The following is a 22,349-nucleotide window of genomic DNA, read 5'->3' as shown; positions in this document are numbered from 1 at the left end:
TATACATATTTAATTTAGAGGGAAGTGTGTTCAGTTTGCCTGTAGATGCAACAAAGTGTGAAAAAGGAATCAAAGGAATTGCTTAGGGCTATAGCTAACAATTATCTATTAATCTACCGATTATTTTCTTGATTAATTGTCTGATCGTTTGGTGTATTAAATGTCAGAAAACAGGGGGAAATGCCTCAAACTATTTCCTAAAGCCAAAGGTGGCGTCTTCAAATAGCTTGTTTCTTCCGACCAACAGTCCAAAACCCAAAAAATTATCAATTTCCTGTCACATCAGACGAGAAAAAGCAACAAGTGAGAAGCTGGATCCAGGTAATGTTTGTAGACTAATCATTTCAGCTCTAGAATTGCTATTTCACGATGATAGATATCCCTTATTGCCCCGAGGCAACTGTAGAGCTGCAGACAGGCTGCTGCTGGAGGAGCTTTTAGCTGTATTCGTACTTTATATGTTTGCATGTACTAAACTGGAGCGAGGCGATCATTCCTGCTCCAAAACAAGAACAATGGGAGGAGGGAGGTCTGTCAACACTCTGGAAGTTATTTCTCTAAGCGGTCTTTGCAAACAGATAACACAATGTAGGGTTTTCCACCCGAGCAATGTTTTGTGACCCCTGAAAATAAAGCTACAGTACGTCTGCTTGTGACCCCGACGCCTGTTCTACCAAAGAGGGATTTTTTTCCTTCCCAGAACTCACCCCAAAATCAAAAATACATGTTTTTCCTCTCACCTGTAGTGCTATTTATCCATCTAGATTGTTTTGGTGTGAGTTGCAGAGTTTTGGAGATACCGAGCCGTAGAGATGTCTGCCTTTCTTTTGAATATAAGGGGACTATATGGCACTCGGGGATGTGGTGTTCAAAGCGCCAAAAAAATACATTTTAAAAACTCAACAGCAACGTCTCTTTCCAGAAATCATGACCCGGTTACTCAAGATGATCCACAGATTTGTTGTGAGCAGAGGAGGCTGTCAAGTCAAACACAAAACTTAGTCAGGAGAGAAACACTGTGGGACTGCATGAATAAGCACACACTTATATAATATTCATGGTAAACTGTTCAGATTGATTATATTGATAAAACAAATGATTATATGTCTTCGATCTTTGTTAAACTCTGGGACACTCCAGAAGTTCCTCCATACCCTCTATACCTTAGAAAGAAAGCCATGTTTAGCAATATAACATGATATTCTGTGACGGTACATATTGTACAGATGCCACATTTGTTGTGGATGTTCTAGTTTATGTGTCCCAGGTAACTTAACTGATCCAGACTAGCATGCTGTTAAAAGGGAAAAATCCCTCTGTTAATTCTCATCCAGCTCATTTGCAGTGCATTTACATTTAAGTATTGTGCTTTAGTACAAATTTGAGTTACTTGTATTTTACTTGAGTATTGCTATTTTATGCTACGTTATACTTCTACTCCACGACATCTCAGAGGCAAATATTGTACTTTTTACTCCACTGCATTTGTCTCACAGCTTTAGTTACTTTTCAGATTATAACCTTTCATACCCTTCCTGTCCAGTGGAAACCATGTATCTCCAAATTTGGTGATTTTGAATGTGAATTAACTGAAGGATGAAGTGTTTCCTTTATGGAAACTTCTGAAGCTAAATAAACTCTTTAACCCTCCCTCGGATCAGCTGGAAAACGCATCGTCATGAAAGTTGACTTCTTAGAGATACGTGGTTCTCACAGGACAGCGACGCTACAAACACATGATGATCTTATAGACCATGATGCATTGCTGTAGATTAAACTACCCAACAGTATATAAAGTAGTTAAAATGAGCTCAACCTTAAACATCTGCAGCAGTAAAATGCAACATACACATTAATGCAGCAGCAATATTAATCCAGAAACATCAGATATAATAAAACACTGACAGGGAGCATTTTACTGCACTATGATTACTTTTACTTTGATACTTTAAGTCAACTTGCTGATAATGCTTTAGTAACTTATGTAAGGTTTTGAATGCAGGACTTTTACTTGTAATTGAATATTTTCACACTGTGGTATTGGTACTTTTACTGAAGTAAATGATCTGAATACTTCTTCCACCAGTGCTCATTTGTACGGTGGTCCTGAGAGATCAACGCACATGCAAATAGACAAATCACAAGCAAATGAAGAAAACACAACCAAATACATTTGTTAATTAGCACAAAACACAAATGTCACTAGTTTTCCAAATTAAAGTATCGGACAAATTTAAATTTTGACCTGATGGTGGTGCTAGATAAAGGCCAGGGGATCAAAGCTATTACAATTCATCCTCTGGAGAACATGAATGATTTTACCACATTTAATGGCAATTTCAATAAAAAACAAAAACGTGAACCTCGTGGTGGCACTAGGGGAAAAGTGTGGGAACCACCGAAGTCAGTACAATTCATCCTGAGGGGAACATGAATGTCTGAGCAATCCATTCAGTAGATGTAAAGATATTTCACTGCATTTGTGAAATGTTTGACCTGTTGGTGGCGCTAGAGGAAAAGTCAGGGGATCCCTAACGTCATTAGGATTCATCCTCTGGGGGTCATGAATATCTGTATAAAATTTCATGGCGATCCCTCCAATAGTTGATGAGATATTTCCGCCTGGACCTAAGTGGTGGACCAACCAAAAAACTGACCAACCATCCCTAGAGTCATGCCGCTAGCTAGCTAAAAACGCTACAATAAGTGTAACCTGAAAATTAAAACATGCAGTAATTTGTTCTGAACTCTCCCAGTTTAAGTACTGGAGCCAGGCATGAAAGAAGAGGCTTTTCTTGCCTCGGGACAGCATGTTGCAGTCCCACCAGAGATAGTGGCAGCCTATATACTCCACATGTTGTTGTGTAACTTTATATAGTTTAGTCTAGTGCACCATGTTTGCTGAAACACTTTACTAACTTATTAACTCCCAAGTTAAAATAAAGATATTCAGACAGTGCATCCACGGTCACCACAATCAATTTCTCTCTCACACACACACTTATATCTGAAGTGATTGAATCACTTTGTCAAATTAGTTTTGCAGATGAACATCTAATCTCAATGTCCTGCCTGCTCTTGAGTTGATCGTCAGATTGATCAATAGAATTTAGTCAAAAGATCTGTGAAATCCGCTCCACGCACTCCTACGCGGACTCTTGTTTCATGCACACATTTGAAATGCATTTAGAAATACATTTGTTTCTGCATTTCGGTGTTTATATTAACCAGCTATCAAGATAAACGTCCAGTTCAGAGCTGTTCCAGATGGGTTAGAGGCTGTGTTGCATAAAAGGCTCAAGGACCATCAGAGATAAATGTTTCTGTATGTTTTGCTCAGACTGGATCTAACAGGTCAATTCTTTTGTTTACATTTTACACATGTTACATGATCGAGACACAAATAACTTGTGCAAACCTTTACTGAGTGTATTCTCAGAGAAAACATGGGAGTTGTGCATCAGTGTTGCTATTAATCTGCACTGGTGCATTAATTTGTTGAGCCATAACTCAACAAAGAGCAATGTCGGACTGAAATATCTCAACAGCTATTGGATCTATTGCCATGAAATTCGGTACAGACATTCGCGGTGCCCAGAGGATGAACCCTACTGACTTTGGTTATCCCCTGACTTTTCCTGTAGCGCCCCCATGAGGTTGACACTTGTGGTTTTGAGTGAAATGTCTCCACAACTATTGTATGGACTGCTATGACATTTGGTTCACACATTTATGTTCCCCTCAGGATGAATTATAATAGCTTTGGTTATCCCTTTTCATCTAGCGCTATCATCAGGTCAAAATTTAAATGTGTGCGACAAACGGTTTATGACTAAATACCTGCAAAACTAATGGCATTCCCATCAGCCTCAGCTGTACGTGTATTGTGGTGATTAGCAAATGTTAGCATGTTAACACACTAAACTACAATGGTGAATGTGATAAACATTATACCTGCGTAGCAGAAAGAAGCATTATGAACATTACACATGCTAGCATTGTCATTGTGAGCATGTTAGCATGCTAATGTTAGCATTTAGCTCACCGCTCCGCTGTGCCTCACAGATCTGCTAGCATGGCTGTAGACTCTTAGTCTTGTAGGTTTTTCATATTAACATGATTATTAACTTCATATTATCAACATTTAAATGTGTCTAATACTTTGGTTTATGACTAAATATCTGCCAAACTATATTCCCATCTGCCTCATCTGTACGTTGTGTAAAGTGCTAATTAGCAAATGTTAGCATGCTAACACACTAAACTACAATGGTAAATGTGATAAACATTATACCTGCGTAGCAGAAAGAAACATTATGAACATTACACCTGTTAGCATTGTCAATGTGAGCATGTTAGCATGCTAATGTTAGCATTTAGCTGTGCCTCAAAAAGCCGCTAGCATGGCAGTAGACTCTTAGTCTTGATAATGTGGATTTTTCATATTACTCATAATAGATCAATTAAATAACTAAATACACTGAAACCATCCACAGATGGGGGTTTTTACCTCTATTTGGGGTTATGGCACACAAAGTGTTAACTTGGCTGGGGGTTGATCTGGGTTAAGTTTCGTCCCGGTCCTCGACCTGTGGGCGTGCCAATGCGCCTGTCAGTGCAAAAGTGGGATATTTGTAACAACACGCGGCAGTGCAGGGGTCCTGCAGAGGGGGGCTGGTTATGCTTTGAGCTGCATATGTCCTGGTTAGTTTATAGTTTTTAAATATTACCTCAGTTATGTCGCGGATATTAAACCTAATCAACATTCAGTTGCGGAGAGAGTTAGCCGCGTGTCGAGGGCTTGCTCGGCTTCCTTTAAGAAACATCTGCTGCACATCAAGAAAACAAGCCGATCAGAGGTGAGATAGTTCACTTGTGTTCAGAAGCAACACTCACGTTAGCTGGACATGTCACTAAACACGCTTTGGTCAGGCAGTTTGTTATAAATGAGGGTATAAAATAGCCATAATTAACGTGCAGTGAGTCTACTGCGCGTAAAGCTGCACAGCTGATTGATTCGTGCAACGAGACTTTTAGGTGACATGCAGGCTTGGTGCAAAAGTGTTACACATAAAGTCAATGTAGTTATGGTGGTTCTGCAACATATCACACATGGGCAACGTGGTGACTTCAATATGTCGTCTCTGGTTGCAGGTACGACAGCATTTTGAAGTTGTGGCACTTTGTCAACAGAATGTAGAGGTGCACTTGTGCATGATGCATGTTGGAGCTGTGATTATTATTCACCTGTAATTCCTTCTGTTCCTTTCCTTTCTTCAGTGATGCATCCTCAGTTTTGGGGAAGAGGTGGAAGGACACCGCAGAAACTGTCGTCATTGGTGGTGGATGTGTGGGGGTCAGCTTGGCTTATCACCTGGCCAAAGGTGGCATGAAGGATGTGGTGCTGCTGGAGAAGTCTGATCTGACGGCTGGATCCACCTGGCACGCTGTAGGTCCACCAAAGTCTACTGTTATTTATTGGCAGAAGGATCCTGCTGGTCCAAAGGGTCCCAACAAGGTTCATGAATACAGTAAATGTGAAGGGGGGCGATTTAACACATTTCCATTTCCATTTGGGTCGATTAAGCTGTCATTTATTTTCTGGATTAATCGTTTGGTCTATAAAATGTCAGATAATAGTAAAAAAAAAATGCCCGTCACAATTGTTTGAAGCCCAAAGTTATGTCATCAAATTGCTTGTTTTGTCCCAAGAGTCCAAAACCCAAATATATTCAGTTTGCTGTCACATAAGACTAATGCTGCAGCTAACTCAAGTTATTTTCATTTTCAATTAATCTGCCTATTACTTTCTCGATTAATCGTTTTGTCCATAAAATGTTCAAAAATTATAATAAAAAAAAGAAGCTGTTAAATTGCTTGTTTTGTCCGACCAAGAGCCCAAAAGCAAAAAGGTAATTAATTTATAATTATTTATAACAAAGAAAAGCAGCAAATCCTCACATAGTTGCTCATTAAATTCCTGTTGTTTGACAAATCGATTAATTGACTAATCGTTGCAGCTGTACAGAAGACAAAGAAAATCCTCACAGTTTAGAGGCTGGAGCAATATCGGCAATTTTTGGTATTTTTGCTTGAAAAACGACTAACCAAAATCAGTTAATTTACCAATTGTTTCAGCGCTATTTCCTTTCATTTTGTACTTTTTCCTAATCATCTTTGTTTGCTCGACAGCTGTGAAACATGGATTCACGATGTCTCAACGTGGCATTTTCTTGATAATTCAAAACAAAATTAGTATGTCGATCATATATTTATTACTGTCAAAGAAACTGACCAACTGACCACTAAATGCTACTCGTAAATTTAAAGCACGTGTACGGAGAGGTTCTTCCTCGACAGCCTCCTTTAGTGAAGGTGTTTACAGCCATTTGTGTTTGTGTCATTTGGTAGTAGCATTGTATCCATCGAGGGGAACTTTTAGAAGTGTTCAAGGCATTTGAAGTCTTGACCCACTTGCCCTTCACTCATTCACTCACAAGCACTTCACTGCTATTTATACACGTTTGACATGTCAGAGGGGGAACTTATTCAGTTACTCCCTTCACTCTGGACAGGTTGCCAGGTTGGGAAATTCACAGCTATTGGAAATTGTAGATGCATGTTTTTCGGCTGTGGGAGGTAGCACCTGGTGGAAACCCACAGATAAGGGGAGAACATGCAAACTCCACACAGCCATTTTCATCTTTGTAGTATAGGACATAAATAAGAATTAGAGATGCCACTATGTATCTTTTGACCTCTTTATGAGTTAAAGTCAGTTTAAAGGGGAAAGGTTGTGATGAACTTTACAGTAGTTTGTTATAGATTAGTTTAGAATTGCATTAAAATGCTTTGACAGGGTATTAAAGCTGCTATAATCAATATTTTTATATTAACAATGGATCAAATGACTGTGTGTAATGTGAAAGGGGTCGCTCATAGAATTATCGCCTGACTCTGCAGCTCTTTGGAGCGTTTTAGCATCTTTCAGCTCATTGTTTTGGTTTTACAGCCCACAACTCTTTGGTTCATTCTCACCGACGCAACAAGTGGCTTTTTTTCAGCGAAAAAGGTCTTAAAACTGACTTGCTGATCAACAAACGGCAGAAAGACAAAGCTACAGACCAGCTGGTGAACGTAGTGGAGCATTTGGCAGCTAAAGAGCCAGATATTTATCTGTGGAGAAATAAAAGGAGAGTGAATATTGGACTTACATTCATCAGGTGGACACGATCATGACTCCAAATGAATGATAATGTTGCTCTGCGTCTGCTGGATGTGTAAATAAGCAACTGTTTTCTAACACATCAACCATATCAACTTAAAAGGTGTAATATATCAGTGTTGTGTTTTTTCCGCTGCCCCCCGAAAAATCTGTTAAAGCAGCTTTAAGTTGGAGTCTGTGAATGTTTTTTCGTAGCACCCATCATGGTTAATTGTTTGTTTTGTATTTCAGGCTGGTTTGACAACATATTACCATCCAGGCATCAACCTCAAGAAAGTCCACTACGACAGCATTAAATTATACGAGAGCCTGGAGGCTGAGACTGGACAGGTGAGGTGCCTCGCTCATCTTTGATGTGTGGAGGTGGGTTTGTGTGGTTTATATGTCATCCATATTGTCTTTCTCTGTAGGCAGTGGGCTTTCATCAGCCCGGCAGTGTCCGTATTGCTTCAACAGCGGCTCGGGTGGATGAGATGAAGTACCAGATGACCCGCACACACTGGCATGTGACGCCACAGTACTTCATCGGACCAGAGAAAGTCCATGAACTTTTCCCATTGCTCAATATAGACAAGGTCTGTACGAACCATAGCAACATACAAAATCACTGCAGGGCTTTTATTCTTATAGAGAATGTGCTTCTGGTGGATTGATTGGTGGTAAAAAGTCCATGATTGAAAAGCCAATAATGATCATCCATCACAGTGGTGGATAGGTAGGTTTCTGAGATAGTGTTTCCTTTATCTTTGTCTGTTCCCACTCTTATTCTCTTGTTCCTTCTGAGCACTCATCATCTTCTTCATCTCAAAGCAGATCAATCAGTTCATCAGTTCAATTCAAGGATGGGAAAGTCTATTAGTGTGTTGGCCGATTGGTCAACCCGTTTGGTCCAGAGCAAGATATCTCAACAACTACAGGCCAGGTTGCCATGAATTTTGCAAAGAATATTCATGATCCCCAGAAGATTATTCCCTCTGATTTTAGTGAGCCCCTGTCCTTTTGTCTAGCACCACCACAAGGCTGAAATCACCCTCTGCGCACAGAAATTGTCCAAATGTAACGGGAAGATTTCAATGAAATTTCATAGCACATTCTCAGGCATTCATGCTCCTCAGAGGAAGAGCCCTTTCCGTTTTAGACCTTCCAGTTTTCCCCTTCATCACCCTCAGGCCAAACATTTTCATTTTCACACACACAAAGCTCTTAAAATCATCAAATATTACGCAGATTGTCATGAATTTTACTATGACTATTCATGATCCCCAGAAGATTATTCCCTGTCCTTTTTGTCTTGCACCACCACAAGGCCGAAATCACCCTTTGTGCACAAGAATTGTCAAAATCTAATAGGAATATTTCCATGAAATTTAATAGCACACTCATGGTCCTCAGAGGAAGAGCCATTTCCATTTTGGACCTTCCAGTTTTCCTGCTGCATCACCCTCAGGCCAAAATGTCAACTTTCCACACAAAAAAACCCCTTAAAATCATCAAAGGCAGATTGACATTAAAATCTGCTTTGCACATTAATGCTCATGCCCTTTGGTTAAATGACCCCAAGAATAGGAAATGTGTCTATGTTATCGGTACCACCCACTTTAGTATTATGACTATTATGTAGAATTTAAGCAAATTTAAGATATTTGGACTGAGTAACAACATCAGTTGTCTTCTGTACTTGAATGTAATCAGCTGAAAATAGTAAAATTGGAGATAGGTCAAGAATCACTAGCTCATTATTAATAATGATGGACGTGCTGTTATATGAAGGTTTCTCTGTATTTCAGGTGTTGGCAGGTCTGTACACCCCAGGAGATGGCCACATCGACCCTTACTCTCTGACCATGGCTCTGGCTGCTGGTGCTCGTATGTACGGTGCCCAAATCTACAACCCAGCCCCGGTCACCGCCCTCAACCCGACCGCCGATGGCAAGTGGGATGTCCAGACTCCTCATGGAACCATCCGCGCGAATCGCATTGTCAATGCAACAGGTTTGTACTTGAACGTCCATATTCCAAATGCACATAGAGATAACTGGAAGGGTCTCATGTGTCCTTCAGAGACATGGAAAATGTTTTTGTTTGATCTTTGGTGCAATTTTCAGATGTGAACATGGTTTAAGAGTTCAGTTTTTGCACCAACGTCTGCTTTAGTAACAATATGTTTGCAACAACTACTGTAAGAGGGTGTGTTAAAGAACTCAAACACACTGTAATCCATATTCTTTGTTTTGGGCTTGGTGGTTTTTTTCAAGGCATTTAAAAGTCAGGATACACTTTCCTATCACCATGTGACACTCAGTTTTACAACACAACTGAAAATCACTTAGTACTTTACTTGGATGTCCTTTCAGGTGGTATTTTTAGTCACTCTGCTTGCAGAGTCCAGGGAAATGAGCTTTTGGCTTGAACTGGGTCATACCAGTTCTGGGGGATTTTTGTTGGCAAAGACTCCTTTCATCCCTGCTGCTGTTGCTTGTTTATCTGACAAGGTTCAGGAATTTGCTGTAGTCTGCCCTCTTCTGTAGAGGATATTGTGTAACATATAGCAATATATAGGTCATGCATTATTTTTCCTTAGTCACCTTTTCTCTGCAGTAACAGTCATGTTAAAATGAACTAAAACAAATGGTAAATGACATAGCAACTGCAGTACAACCCTAAACAATAGTGTAAAATTAATGGATCCGAGTGCTGATATGTATGCATGTTTAAAATAGTGCTTTGACAGTCGCTGCAATACAAAAACTTTGTCCCTTAAAATGTTCTAGTAAACTATATTTACATTAAATTGTAAATAGCATCGTAAAGACTTTGCAGAGCAAATTTTCTACAGCTCATTCACATCTTCTTGCGCCAAACAGTATTTTCTCCCTGAATGTGCACATTCTGTACTCTGGTTGAAGCCAGTTATGTTGTGGCCCTGTTGGCCTTTTGCCTTCACTGTATCCGACAGCCAATCCAAACAGACCAGTGGTTCAGATTTCATCCAATCTTGAAGCGGCAGCACATGCACACCTCCTGACATACAGGGTTTTTTTGTTTTTAGCATTTTGCTGCTTTTTGTATCCTGGGACTGAAGTGTCAAACCGACAGATATCACGCCCGTGTGTTTGTTTGCATGAATTGCTGTCCCACAGTAAGCTAAGTTAACATTTTCTGGTCAGATATAGGCTTTTGTAGGTACAGCCACAAACTTGTTCAGACTCATGGTCACTGCCCTTTTGTATGTGGAGTTTTTGTGATTTAAAGATTGACTTTGCCAGCTGCAGACATAACCCCCATGGGAAAGCAACTGGTTTGAAATCTCATCCTTGAAAATCCCACATAGCAAGGAAGAAAACAACTCCCTAGAAAACAACAGCAACCTCAGTCTTTTTTAAATGTATTGTGCTCACATTGTTGTTTTGTTAGCTAAACTCTCTTTTCTTTGTAAGCCTTTATTTTTTTCTTCACATACTTTATCTCTCCCGTCTCTACTGCCGCCCCCACAGAGCCTTGTACAGAACCATAACCACTTCTTTTTTTCCAACCAACATCTCCCTCCCCAACGTCTTATTTTCACAAATTCTGTTCATTGTTGAAACTCAAACTATGGCGCCGTCTGGAACGCAGGCTGTACCCCCTCTTCCCAATAAACTTAACCCCCCTGACCAATGAGAGCCTAAGTTAAGGTCACAGGTCATGTTCCCTGGACAGTCACCCAATGTGATCAGTTTCAACATATCAACCTTTTGACCCGAAGGAGGAAGGCAATGTTTTGACCATTGTGTGAACAGTAAACTACACTTTTAACTATGTGAACTATTTATCCATTACTTTTAGCTAACGGTTTCAACTTCTCTGCTTGTTTGCTAACTAGTTTTCTCACTCTTAAATGCAACACATGGTGTTCAGGAGTTATAGCAGACTCAATATGTGTTTTTTTTTTTTTTTAAAAGCAAATCATAATTTCTGTTTTATCAAATGAATTCAGCTTCTTCACAATCTTTCCACGTATCCCCTGGCAATTAACTACAGAAGTACCCCCTCGGGTATAAGTACCCCTCGTTGGGAATCACTGCTTTAGCCTGTGACCTTTTGAACAAATTTTGGCCTGATTCTTCTAACTTTAGATTCATAAATAGAGAAACAAATAGAGTTTAGGAGTGTGGGCAGCTGATGGACAAAGCAGGATTGTTTCATAGCTTGTTTTATTTCGGTGAGCTTGTTTACTCCATTCATCACTATTCCTGAGTAACCCTATGAATCGGCCCTTTGTGCAGGCATCTGATAAACATGCTCCTCTGCAGCCCAGCCTCATGCCTAAACTGCCTGGGACCTTTTCTGGATGTTGTGTGTATGCACCCCCACCCCATCCCTCACCATGGGATAAAGTTCCCTTATGGTGCACGTACAGAATATAAATAGATGTTGCAATATTAATAGGCTGCAGTCTTGCATGCAGTTAAACAAATGTACACCATTTGAAATATATAATATTTAAATTTAAGTTGAATTTGTAGAACAGTGTTTATAAGAGTTACTCTTGCAACACATAGCTGAAGATAGCATCAGAGATCACCAGGTCTCAGTGCCCCAGCAGTCTCTAGCCTCACACTCTAGTGTTGTTTTCGTCCACAGCAGGCCACTGTATTTAGTGCAAAACCCCACTGTGTGCTACCTGCCTAGCACCAAACAGTGCACAGATACAGTTAGAGACTAGCTGGTGAGCATAGTGGAGGATATAGCAGCTAAAGAGCCAGATATCTCTCTCTGGAGTTAGTGGAGACCAATAACAGGAAGGAGACCTAAAAGGAGAGTGAAACTTACATTTGTCGGGTCACCAGAAACACATCTTCAAATTAATGCTAATGTTGCGTGGTGTGTTTTTCCTCTGTCCCCAAGTGCCCAAAATTCAAGTGAAGTGGGTGAAATAATAGTAAAATGAATTAAACAAATCCTTATTTTGCTGAAGACCCCTTGGAGTCCTCTGAAGGACCCCTGGTGGTCCCCAGGCTTCATATTGGGCAAACAACACACTTTCACAAGCTGTAAAAGAATGCTGTCTCAGGGTTGCGGATCCATATTTCAGCCATCTGACAGTCTGATATCTAGATCTTTGATGTATGTCACACAGATTGCACACTGCAACAGCATGAGAGAGGAATTCGAAGGAGCCATGCAGTGGAAAAATTGCAGCTGTTCCTTAATGTACATGAATGTAAAACCCGGAGGCTAACTGCTGCTATGAAATGAAATAATATCCGGTGTTCTCAGACATGTCAGGTGTCTTTTGGAAAATATAGTTTGCCAAGGATCAGGTATATGCGCTGTACATGCACTCATTTAACCTTTCATTTTACCATACCAATTTATCTGTTGTTTTATAGGCTCCTGTTTTCTTTTTTGTTCTATTTTATAAATGTCAGGACGTTAAAACAGGAGATCCTTGTGGTGATTACAAAAAGTTCTTCTTCTTCTTCTTGTCCACATTTTTTATGTGTGTGTTTGTCCATCTGTCTGGGTGTCTGTTTTTGTAGCTGGTTCTGTTTGGGCTTATTTCCGAATGTTTGCATGGGTTTAATCTGGGAGATTACGTTTTAAAATCTCAACCATAAAAACACAGGATGGTACATGTGCCTTGTCCTGTATATATTTTTTAATCTCATTAAAGGGTCTGTTCACCCAAATTACAAAAAGAACATATTTTCTCATTTACCCCTGGTGGTGTCTAGCCCTGCAGATAGTTTTGGTTTAATTTGTCCAGGTATTGAGTTATCAGTCTCTGAAATGTCTGCCTTTAACTCAGTACAATGGAGGTGAACTGGATTTTGTTTGTGGTGCTCACAGCACGGAACAATTGCTTTTTGTTTGTTTTGCTTTTCTGTAATTTTGGTGAACTGACGCTTTAATTACTTAACAGTAAATGATATAGTTTAAATCGCAACCAGCATAAAACTTAAATCACCAGATAATAAATCACATGCTATTCTTGGACAAGTAAGCTTTGGTGTCTAGGAATGCATGTATCCCAAATAAGTAACAATTACTGCAAAGTACTTCCTGCACACTGCCGATCACCTGTACTCACTTTATGTTACTCTTATTACTCTTTATTATAGACAGCGTGAAGGAGTTTTTTCTTTTCCCATGTATCACAAATCAAATTAATTATTAATGTAATTAAATTTCCTGTGTTTTTCGTCTGTTTGTTTGTTAGCAGAATATGAAAAGACAATGAAAGTAATTAAAAACCAGTTTGAAAGTCTGATCATGATCTGATAGGTAGCGGCTGTGGCTCAGGTGGTACAGTGAGTCCGCCATTAATTATGTCTGTCATTAATCATTGAAAAACACCACATTACAGTGCATTCTGTTTACAAGGAAAAAATGATTCACTTTTCCTACCAAATGGTGAAAGAGGGGCGTAACTTCTTACTTACAAACAGATTCATTCATCAAACTTTGTGTGTCCACCAGGACACATAAACTCTATATTATAGGCCTAATAAAACATGGAGAACATACTGTCACAGCACTGCCAATATGCTGAAAGACTGGTACAGTGAAGCGGGACAGCCTTAAGGTGTAGTTTGACATTTTGGGACTTTTTACTCTTCAGTGTTTGTACGGATTAAAAAATGAGAAAGGAATGAGAAGTGTTGAAGTGAATGAGGGTTAATTAGTGAGATTTAAAGCTGCTGGTTGACGGAAGGTCGACATTTAGTTGAAATCCATCAGTGGTGTATACACACTACTGAGAGTGCCGACTTTATTTTGTTAGTTGATTTAATACCATCTCTGTTGTTTTTCAGGTTTCTGGGCCCGGGAGGTGGGCAAGATGATTGGGCTCGAACACCCCACCATCCCAGTGCATCACCAGTACGTGGTGACAGCAACGGTACCAGAGGTGAAGGCCCTGAAGAAGGAGCTGGCTGTCATCAGGGACCTGGAGGGCTCTTACTACCTGCGTCAGGAAAGAGATGGCCTGCTGTTTGGCCCGTATGAAAAGATGGAGAAGATGGTGCTACAGGACTCCTGGGTCAGAGATGGAGTTCCTCCAGGTCTGTCTACCATCGATAAAGATTTGTCGATCCACTAAAAACTTTATTTCTTTTAACTAATTTATCTTTGACGTGGCAGTTTTCTGCATGGTTTCGCTCTTCTTGTAAGTTACACATCGTGTTTCTGTCCATCTTGCTCTCTGTCCGGCTGCTGCAGGTTTCGGTAAGGAACTGTTTGAGTCGGACCTTGACAGGATAATGGAGCATGTTGAGATGGCCATGGAGATGATCCCTGTGCTAAAGAAAGCTGACATCATCAACGTCGTGTCTGGACCAATCACATACACCCCTGACCTGCTGCCCATGGTCGGACCACACCAAGGAGTTCGTAACTACTGGACTGCCATTGGCTTTGGGTATGTGTGTGGGGTGTAGATTGGTTAGCACCTTAGCAGATAGTTTCTACATTTGGGGGCTGAGTCATAATGTTCAAAGCTTGGACTGTTCAGGTATGGAGTCATCCATGCTGGTGGCATCGGTAAGTTCCTGAGTGACTGGATCAGGAATGGAGAACCTCCTTACGACCTGATTGAATGCGACCCCAACCGCTACGGCAAATGGACGGACGTGCCTTTCATGTGTGCCAAAGCTCGGGAATCCTATGGTTTCAACAATGTGGGTAAGAACAATACAAGACGATCGCACATTCACTTGACAAAGCCTTCTGTTTTTTACTGTCACTAAACTCTTTGCTGTCTCCTCCTCACGCCGTCGCTCTCTCTCCAGTTGGTTACCCCAAGGAGGAGCGTTTCGCTGGTCGACCAACCAGCCGGACAAGTGGCGTTTACGAGCTGCTGAAGGACAAAGCATCCATGGGCTTTCACGCTGGCTGGGAACAACCTCACTGGTTCTACAAACCTGGAGATGACAGTGGATACAAGTAAGGCATCCAGTTAGCAGAGCTGGATATACATTCTTTATAAATCTCTAATAATGTCTTTGTTGTTTTATTGGCAGGATGTCTTGCATAACTATCTTAGATCTGAACAATTAACTATTGAACTATTGAAGAATTAAACATTTGAACAAAATGTTCCCTAACTGTTGTTTTAGCTTTTGTTTCGTAACTGCTTTTAATGTAATTGCTAAATGCTGTTGCAGTCCTCTAATTAGCCACACCACATCCACTTTCCTATTTTGCAATACCCTCTCATCACTTCGGAGAAAGAAGGAGAATATAGTAATGGCTCTTGAGTATTCAGCTAGTACATACCCATGCATAAAGAAAGACGCTCTGATAGTTTCTGGTGGAGATGCATGCTTGTCAGAATAAAAGTTTGAGGACACAATGTTCTCGGGTGAAGATGGGAGGTATGCAGTAGAGCACAAACACGTTCTCTTACAGAGCTCCCTGCCAACCCTTTCAGTGAGTGCAGAGACGAGCTCGCTACACATCATTTAACAGTTCCTCTAACTCTAAGCAGCAGCACAAGAGAACCATTTAGATATTTAGATACCACGCTGATAGATCAGGACAGCTGCTAACGTTCGACAGCACATTCAGATAACTGACGATCTCTAAATATGCACCATGATATATTTTAAAAACCACACAGTCACAGATTTCTTGCGATGAGCCGGCGAGTGTATGAAGTCTTGCCAAAACCGCAAGTGTTGAATCCAGTTGGCCTTCTCAAGCGCTGCATACTTGACTCATATCTGTGACATGGAGGTTTCTCATTGTACAAATATAAAAGCTGCGGTGTAATCTTGTTATGCAACTTTATTTCCCCAACTTGTTGCTATATTGTATTTTCAGGCACACTATTGGCATGGCTCTACTTTGCTCCAGACTTATATATCTCAACAACTATTAGATGCATTACTATGATATTTTGTACAGACATTCATGGTTTTCAGAGGATGAATCCAACTGACTTTGGTGATCCCCTGACTTTTAATCTAGCGCCATCAACAGGTCAAAATTTCAATTTGTCCAATATTTCGTTTATGACTAAATACCTGCAAAACTAATGGCATTCCCATCAGCCTCAGTTGTACTTTGTGTTTAATGCTAATTATAAAATGTTAGCATGCTAACATGCTAAACTAAGATGGTGAACATGGCAAACCTGCTAAACATCAGCATGGCAGCGTTGTCATTGTGAGCATGTTAGCAGTAGCATTTAGCTCTTGCTTAAGTACAGCCTTACAGAGGTAGCCATGCCTTACTATCATAGACTTTAAGTCTTGCTAATATGCTTGAGTCAGTAATGTAATTCTGTCCTTCTGTTAGAACAATGTTCATTTGTTATACTTTCACATCAGTTGTGCATTATGCAATGAAGCCAATAAAAAGGGCCAGTAAAACAAAGTTGGAGTATAAAAGTTGGTATTCATTAAAACAACAGATATAAAGCGATCATTGATTTCTGTGCTGTGCTCAGGCCCAGTTTCCGACGCACCAACTGGTTTAAACCAGTTGGCAGAGAGTGCAAGCTGGTGATGGAGAAGGTGGGAGTGATCGACCTGACGCCTTTTGGCAAGTTCATAGTGAAGGGGAAGGACTCGCACAAGCTGCTGGACCGCCTGTTTGCTAACACCATGCCCAAGGTAGAGCACATGTACTTCATTAACATCAGTGTGAGTTGTTTGCCTGCTGTAGCTGTAAATGTGGAGTGACAAGTTAGTAGATTTGGCATGTATGATAACAAATTATACACAAGAGGTCATACTCTCACCACACATCATCTAACAGTTCCTCTTAGTAGTTCAAGGCTTTGAAATGACTACATGCCCTTTCTCCAACTCTGTGTGCTTTCAGGTGGGCCTGACCAATATCAGCCATATGTTGACGCCCACCGGGAGAGTCTTTGCTGAGGTCACCATTACCCAGCTGGCACCAGGAGAGTTCTTGCTCATCACAGGCTCGGGGTCAGAGGGACATGACCTCAGGTGAAACTGTTTACACAGGCTTGATCTCACTCAAGTAAATCAGACTGGCAGGAGCTAACTTAGTAGTAAAACATTTATAGTGGTTATAATCGATATTTCTTTAATAATAATGTATCAAATAACAATGTGAAAACAATGTGGCAGTGTGAAAGGGGTCGTAGTGATGAACCTACAGAGAATTATCACCTGAATCTGCAGCTCCCCTCGGCTTTACGGAGCTTTATAGTGAGTTTCAGCTCGTTGTTTATCTGTCCGACCCGCAACGTTACTGTTTTGGTTCACTCTCACCGCTCTCATAGTCTCGTTTTCAGCCACAGCAGGCAGCTTTCAGAGAAAAAGCTCTAAAAAGCCACTGCACACTACCTGCTCAGCAGCAAACAGAAGACAGACACAGTTACAGACCAGCTGGTGAACACAGTGGAGCATTTAGCAGCTAAAGAGCCAGATATTTCCCTCAGGAGCTGGTGGAGACCAAAAATAGAGCTAAAAGAGAGAGAATGGACTTACATTCATCAGGTGACACAAACACGACTCCAAATTAATGTAAAGGGTTGCTCCGTAACTGCTGGATGTGTAAATAAGCAACTGTTTGCTAACAAGTTCACCATATCCATTTAAAAGATGTTTCGTCAATGTTACATTCACAACTTGTTTCTTTTGCCCCCAAGGCCAAAAAAAAGTCAGGTAATGCAAGTTCTTCTGAAACTGTATTTTTTTGTGCAGTTGTGTAGTGGAGGAGCCACCAGTCCTGGAAGTATTTCTTCCCCACTCTGGATTCCCATTTAAATTTTTTCTTTAAATGATATCCTCAATGTTGCTTAACGCAGAAACACACTCTGGATGCTGTAACAATCCTATAAGTTTGTGTTTCTTTGAATTTCCTTTCTGAGAAATCACCTTTTGTCATTTTGGCATGGCGGATGGCTAAATACTACAATACCCATGAGCCTCAGCCACCGTCTCCTCAGCCATGGAGACGAAGCCAGTCAGAGACGCCGTTCGTTCTGTATTCATTCAAAATCGACCCAGAATCCAAAAGTAAATATATTTCAGCTGCAGATGTGTTTTCAGTTTTCTTAACAGCATAACGTTAAGTTTATGCCCGCCATTAGTGGCGCATGTAACTGAATTTTAAATTCTGTGATTGGATGTTTCTTGCCGAAATGCACCTTGGGAGTCGTAGTTACTGTCTTAGATGATGTGTTTATGCACACAGGCTTGTACCTTTGACTTTTTAACAAGAAACCAGATATTTTCTAACACAGTTTTTCATCTTCTGTACTGAGGATTCAACCGGGAGAGTTTCATGTCCAAAGTACTCCAACTGTCAGAAAACAGTAATTCGTAAAACAGTAATTAAAAAAAACTGATAACAGTCATTTAAAGTTTTTTTTAAAAGCTCAGTTTGCAACTCTATGAATTGTGGTCATTGTAGTTTTAGTACTCCGAAGCATTGTGTCATGCTTTCTGAAAAACTACCTTCTAATAAATATCAGTTTTGATGCAGCATTTTCATGCATTTTAGCAGAACGGCACAATTAAGCAGGGCCACATGCACAAAACTTTTTCGTATTCATTTTGCAGAGTACATGGTGTTAACAGAGAAGCAAAACACTCCTCAGTTCTTAGTCAGACACACCCAGGCCAGAGTTGAGCCTCAGGCTGTGCTGAATAAAACTCTCTCACATTCTGTTTTATACGGCAGAAAACTAAAATCTTTCAGCAGCTCTTAACTCAACGCCCCACCATTTGCTCCAATTGGAATGCAGCACATTAAATCCATCACTGTAACCAACTCTCTGCCACAGCCTGAGGGAGGCAAGGACAATTTCATGCTACGTAGCGACCTCAAGTGGCGACGGGACCAGACTACAGATGAAGAGCTCGAGGAGGTCACATCAGCCTGTGAAACTCATCACACGTGGCTGAGATGTGGCAATATGTGAAATATTTAGTGTCAAATTAAAGTTATGTTTACATTCAGTGTTACTCACCAAAACTCATTGTGTGCATCCTTGAGGTCTAACAAACGTGTCCAGTGCGTTTCCTTCCTTATAAAACATTTGCAAAAACATTTTTTTAAGTATTTTAAATCCTGTATTGTTTACATCCATGTTTACTAGCTTGCAGTCTTCTTCTTCCCTGCTGGCACATTTCTGTATATCTTGGCGAATTACCGCCACCAGAGATGCCATAATGATACGATATCAGAATCTCCCTTTTTGTCTGCTGAAAGTTTTCTCTGTGGATCTGAACTCAGGTGGATAGAGGCAGAAGCTGCAGATGGTGGATATGACGTGGACATCAGAAACGTAACAGAAGATTTAGGCGTGTTGGGCATTGCAGGACCGAACTCTCGCAAAGTTCTTCAGAAACTGACAGATGAGGATATGAGTGATGCCGGATTCAAATTTCTCCACTGCAAGTCCATCCAGTTGGCCGGCGTTCCTGTCCGGGCCATCAGGATCTCCTACACAGGTACTGCACACTTTGTGAAGTTACAACCTGTTTGCTTGGTCTTATTAAACAAATGACAATTGGAATTGATGGGATAAAGTGTATAAAGCAGCATATTCAGTTGCTAACACTGAATAAAAGATGTTGACTGAGAATAAGGTAAAGTGTCCCTACAGTGTGTATATCAACATGATACAGCTTCCTTGGTCTTGTTTGCATTGAGCTGCAGGCAGTTTCACTCATTTGACTCCACAAAATCCTGTATCAGTCTCCAATAATCTCCTTCCTCTCCATCAGTGATGCAAAATGACGCTATCTAAACATAATAAGTACATAAATCACCTTTGATTGTGTGAATTTTCATGGTCAGCCAATAGAAACAGCGATCCACTATGTCTGAAAATGGAAAAGTCATTATTCTGACATTATGCCGTCAACCCAGACTGCTAAGTGCAGTGATGTTCTCATACAGTGTTTACAGTTTATGATTGCTCTTCTTGATATTTAGTTATTATCCACATCAGACATGTTGAGTGTATCTGGTGATACTATATATATATATATATATATAAAATATATGCATGTGTGTTTAGGTGAGCTCGGTTGGGAGCTGTACATCGACCAGAAGAACATGGCAGCTGTGTACCAGGCCATGATGAAAGCAGGAAAAGACGAAGGCATCGACAATTTCGGCACCTACGCCATGTCCTCCCTCAGACTGGAAAAGGGCTTTAGAGGCTGGGGAGCTGAGGTACACACACATACACACACACACACACACACACACACACACACACACACTTTCTTGCCGAAAGTTAGATGAGAAGATCGATACCACTCTCTTTACTGTCTGTTAAATATAAGGCTAATATAATAGCTCCCCAGCAAATTAAATTTAATAGAGCGATGTTTCGATCTGACAGAGATCTTCGTCAGGCATTGTCAGATCACCATCACAAAGCAGAACAAGCGATATATAGACACAAACACATGAATCTCTGAGGTGGTTGGCTGTTTGTCTACGCTGTCAAAAGAAGGCAAAATGCCAAAAATGCCATCTTTGAACAAAAAGAACAAAAAAGAAGTAAGTTTAACTAACACATTATGTTTCTTTTGTTTAATCTGTAAAAACGACAAGTTGTTGCTGCCAACCTCAAAAAGCCTTTTTGGTTTTTGCTTGAATTAAACAAACAAGATATAACATGTTAATTAGTGAGCTTTAGAGGTGCTGGTAGGAAGGCGGATTTCGTTACCTTTGGACAGAGCCAGGCTAGCTGTTTCACCCTGTTTCCAGTCTTTATGCTAAGCTAAGCTAACCGGCTTTTGTGCTTGTAGCTTCATATTTGCTGTACAGACATGAGAGTGGTATCGATATTCTGATCTAACTCTTGGCAAGAAAGAAAATAATGTTGAACTCTTCCTTTTTAAGTAGCACATGTTATGACTTTTTTGCTGATCTTTACAGATGAACTGTGACACCAACCCTCTGGAGGCTGGATTGGATTATTTCATCAAACTGAACAAGGTAACCATCCATTTCCAGGATTTATTCCCTCTATAGCTATGAATAAGTTCTGAATGAACGCTGTTTGCTTCTGTGTTTGTTCAGCCTGCTGACTTTATTGGCAAAGCAGCGCTTCAGGAGATCAAAGCTAAGGGCCTGAAGAGGAAGCTTTCCTACATCACCCTGGATACGGATGATATCGACCCCGAAGGCAATGAGACCATCTGGCACAATGGCGAGGTTAGCAAAAGCCTCACTAGCGTTGTCCAGTCATCATATCCAGTTTTATTTGGTTATTTTGTGGTTATTCTCACTCATCAGGTGGTCGGCAACACGACGTCCGGAGCCTACAGCTACAGCACCCAGCAGAGCCTGGCGTTCGCCTACCTGCCTCTGGAGCTGTGCTCTGTGGGCCAGAAGGTAGAGGTAGAGCTGCTGGGGAGGAAGTACCCCGCCATGGTCATCCAGGAGCCCTTAGTCCTCACCGAGCCCACACGGACCCGGCTGCAGAAGAAGGCAAAGGGCAAAGCGTAAGCACAGACTGCCCTCGGGTCAGTTTCTCACCAGCGAATGAAGAACGATTTTACTGTGATATATGAAGGAGAGTCTTATATGGGGAAAAAAAACACGTGTGGTCCTGAACTGTTTGTGTCCAAAATTAAGTGGCGAGTTCAGGGAAAAAAGAGCCATGTTCACTTCCTCCTCTTGCTCTCCTGAGGAAGTTGAAAACAGATCCATCACGTGCTTAGTGCCTCTTATGAATGTGTTTTTGAGCAACAGGGAAACAACAGTTGATGTTCTTGCACCACAGTGTAATTGACGTTTTGTAATTCCATGAATGGATGTTAATGTTTTATGGGTCAACAGTTCAACCTTTTTTTTTTTTTTGGGCAAAGATTATGTGGGAAAGCAAATGAAACGCGAGCTCGGCAGATTCTCAGCGCTTGATTCTTGAAATTTCAACAGAAAGGGACAAATGGGAAATGCCTGTTTTGCGTTTATTTGAAATTTAAAAAATTCTGCAGCTGCATTTTTCACAGTCATAAGAGCACTTTGGGGCTGTGATAAGTTTAACAAAGTACATAAACAATAACCAAAAGAACCAGAAATGCTTGCAAACTTGTACAAAGATTGTTTTATAAATCTGCTTTATTTTTATTTTACTAAAATGTAATTTAATCGATGCACATTAATACCTTGGCAATTAAAGCAATGCACTCAC

At 40.7% G+C, this 22,349-nt stretch overlaps 1 protein-coding gene across 1 annotated transcript; it reads left to right on the top strand.

The window, feature by feature from the left end:
• Positions 1-4,599: 4,599 nt before the first annotated feature.
• dmgdh (dimethylglycine dehydrogenase) lies at positions 4,600-22,349 on the top strand. Its single transcript, XM_044173678.1, has 16 exons — positions 4,600-4,859; positions 5,281-5,449; positions 7,457-7,555; positions 7,636-7,800; positions 9,013-9,217; positions 14,023-14,271; positions 14,429-14,627; positions 14,721-14,890; positions 14,998-15,151; positions 16,659-16,824; positions 17,036-17,166; positions 19,427-19,644; positions 20,217-20,374; positions 21,089-21,148; positions 21,233-21,367; positions 21,449-22,349. The coding sequence occupies exons 1-16, from the start codon at positions 4,738-4,740 to the stop codon at positions 21,659-21,661; spliced, it is 2,613 nt and encodes an 870-aa protein (XP_044029613.1). The 5' UTR covers positions 4,600-4,737; the 3' UTR covers positions 21,662-22,349.

The sequence above is a fragment of the Siniperca chuatsi genome, linkage group LG18, assembly GCF_020085105.1.
Source record: "Siniperca chuatsi isolate FFG_IHB_CAS linkage group LG18, ASM2008510v1, whole genome shotgun sequence".
Lineage (NCBI taxonomy): Eukaryota > Metazoa > Chordata > Actinopteri > Centrarchiformes > Sinipercidae > Siniperca > Siniperca chuatsi.
This window is presented reverse-complemented; position numbering and strand designations above follow the sequence as displayed.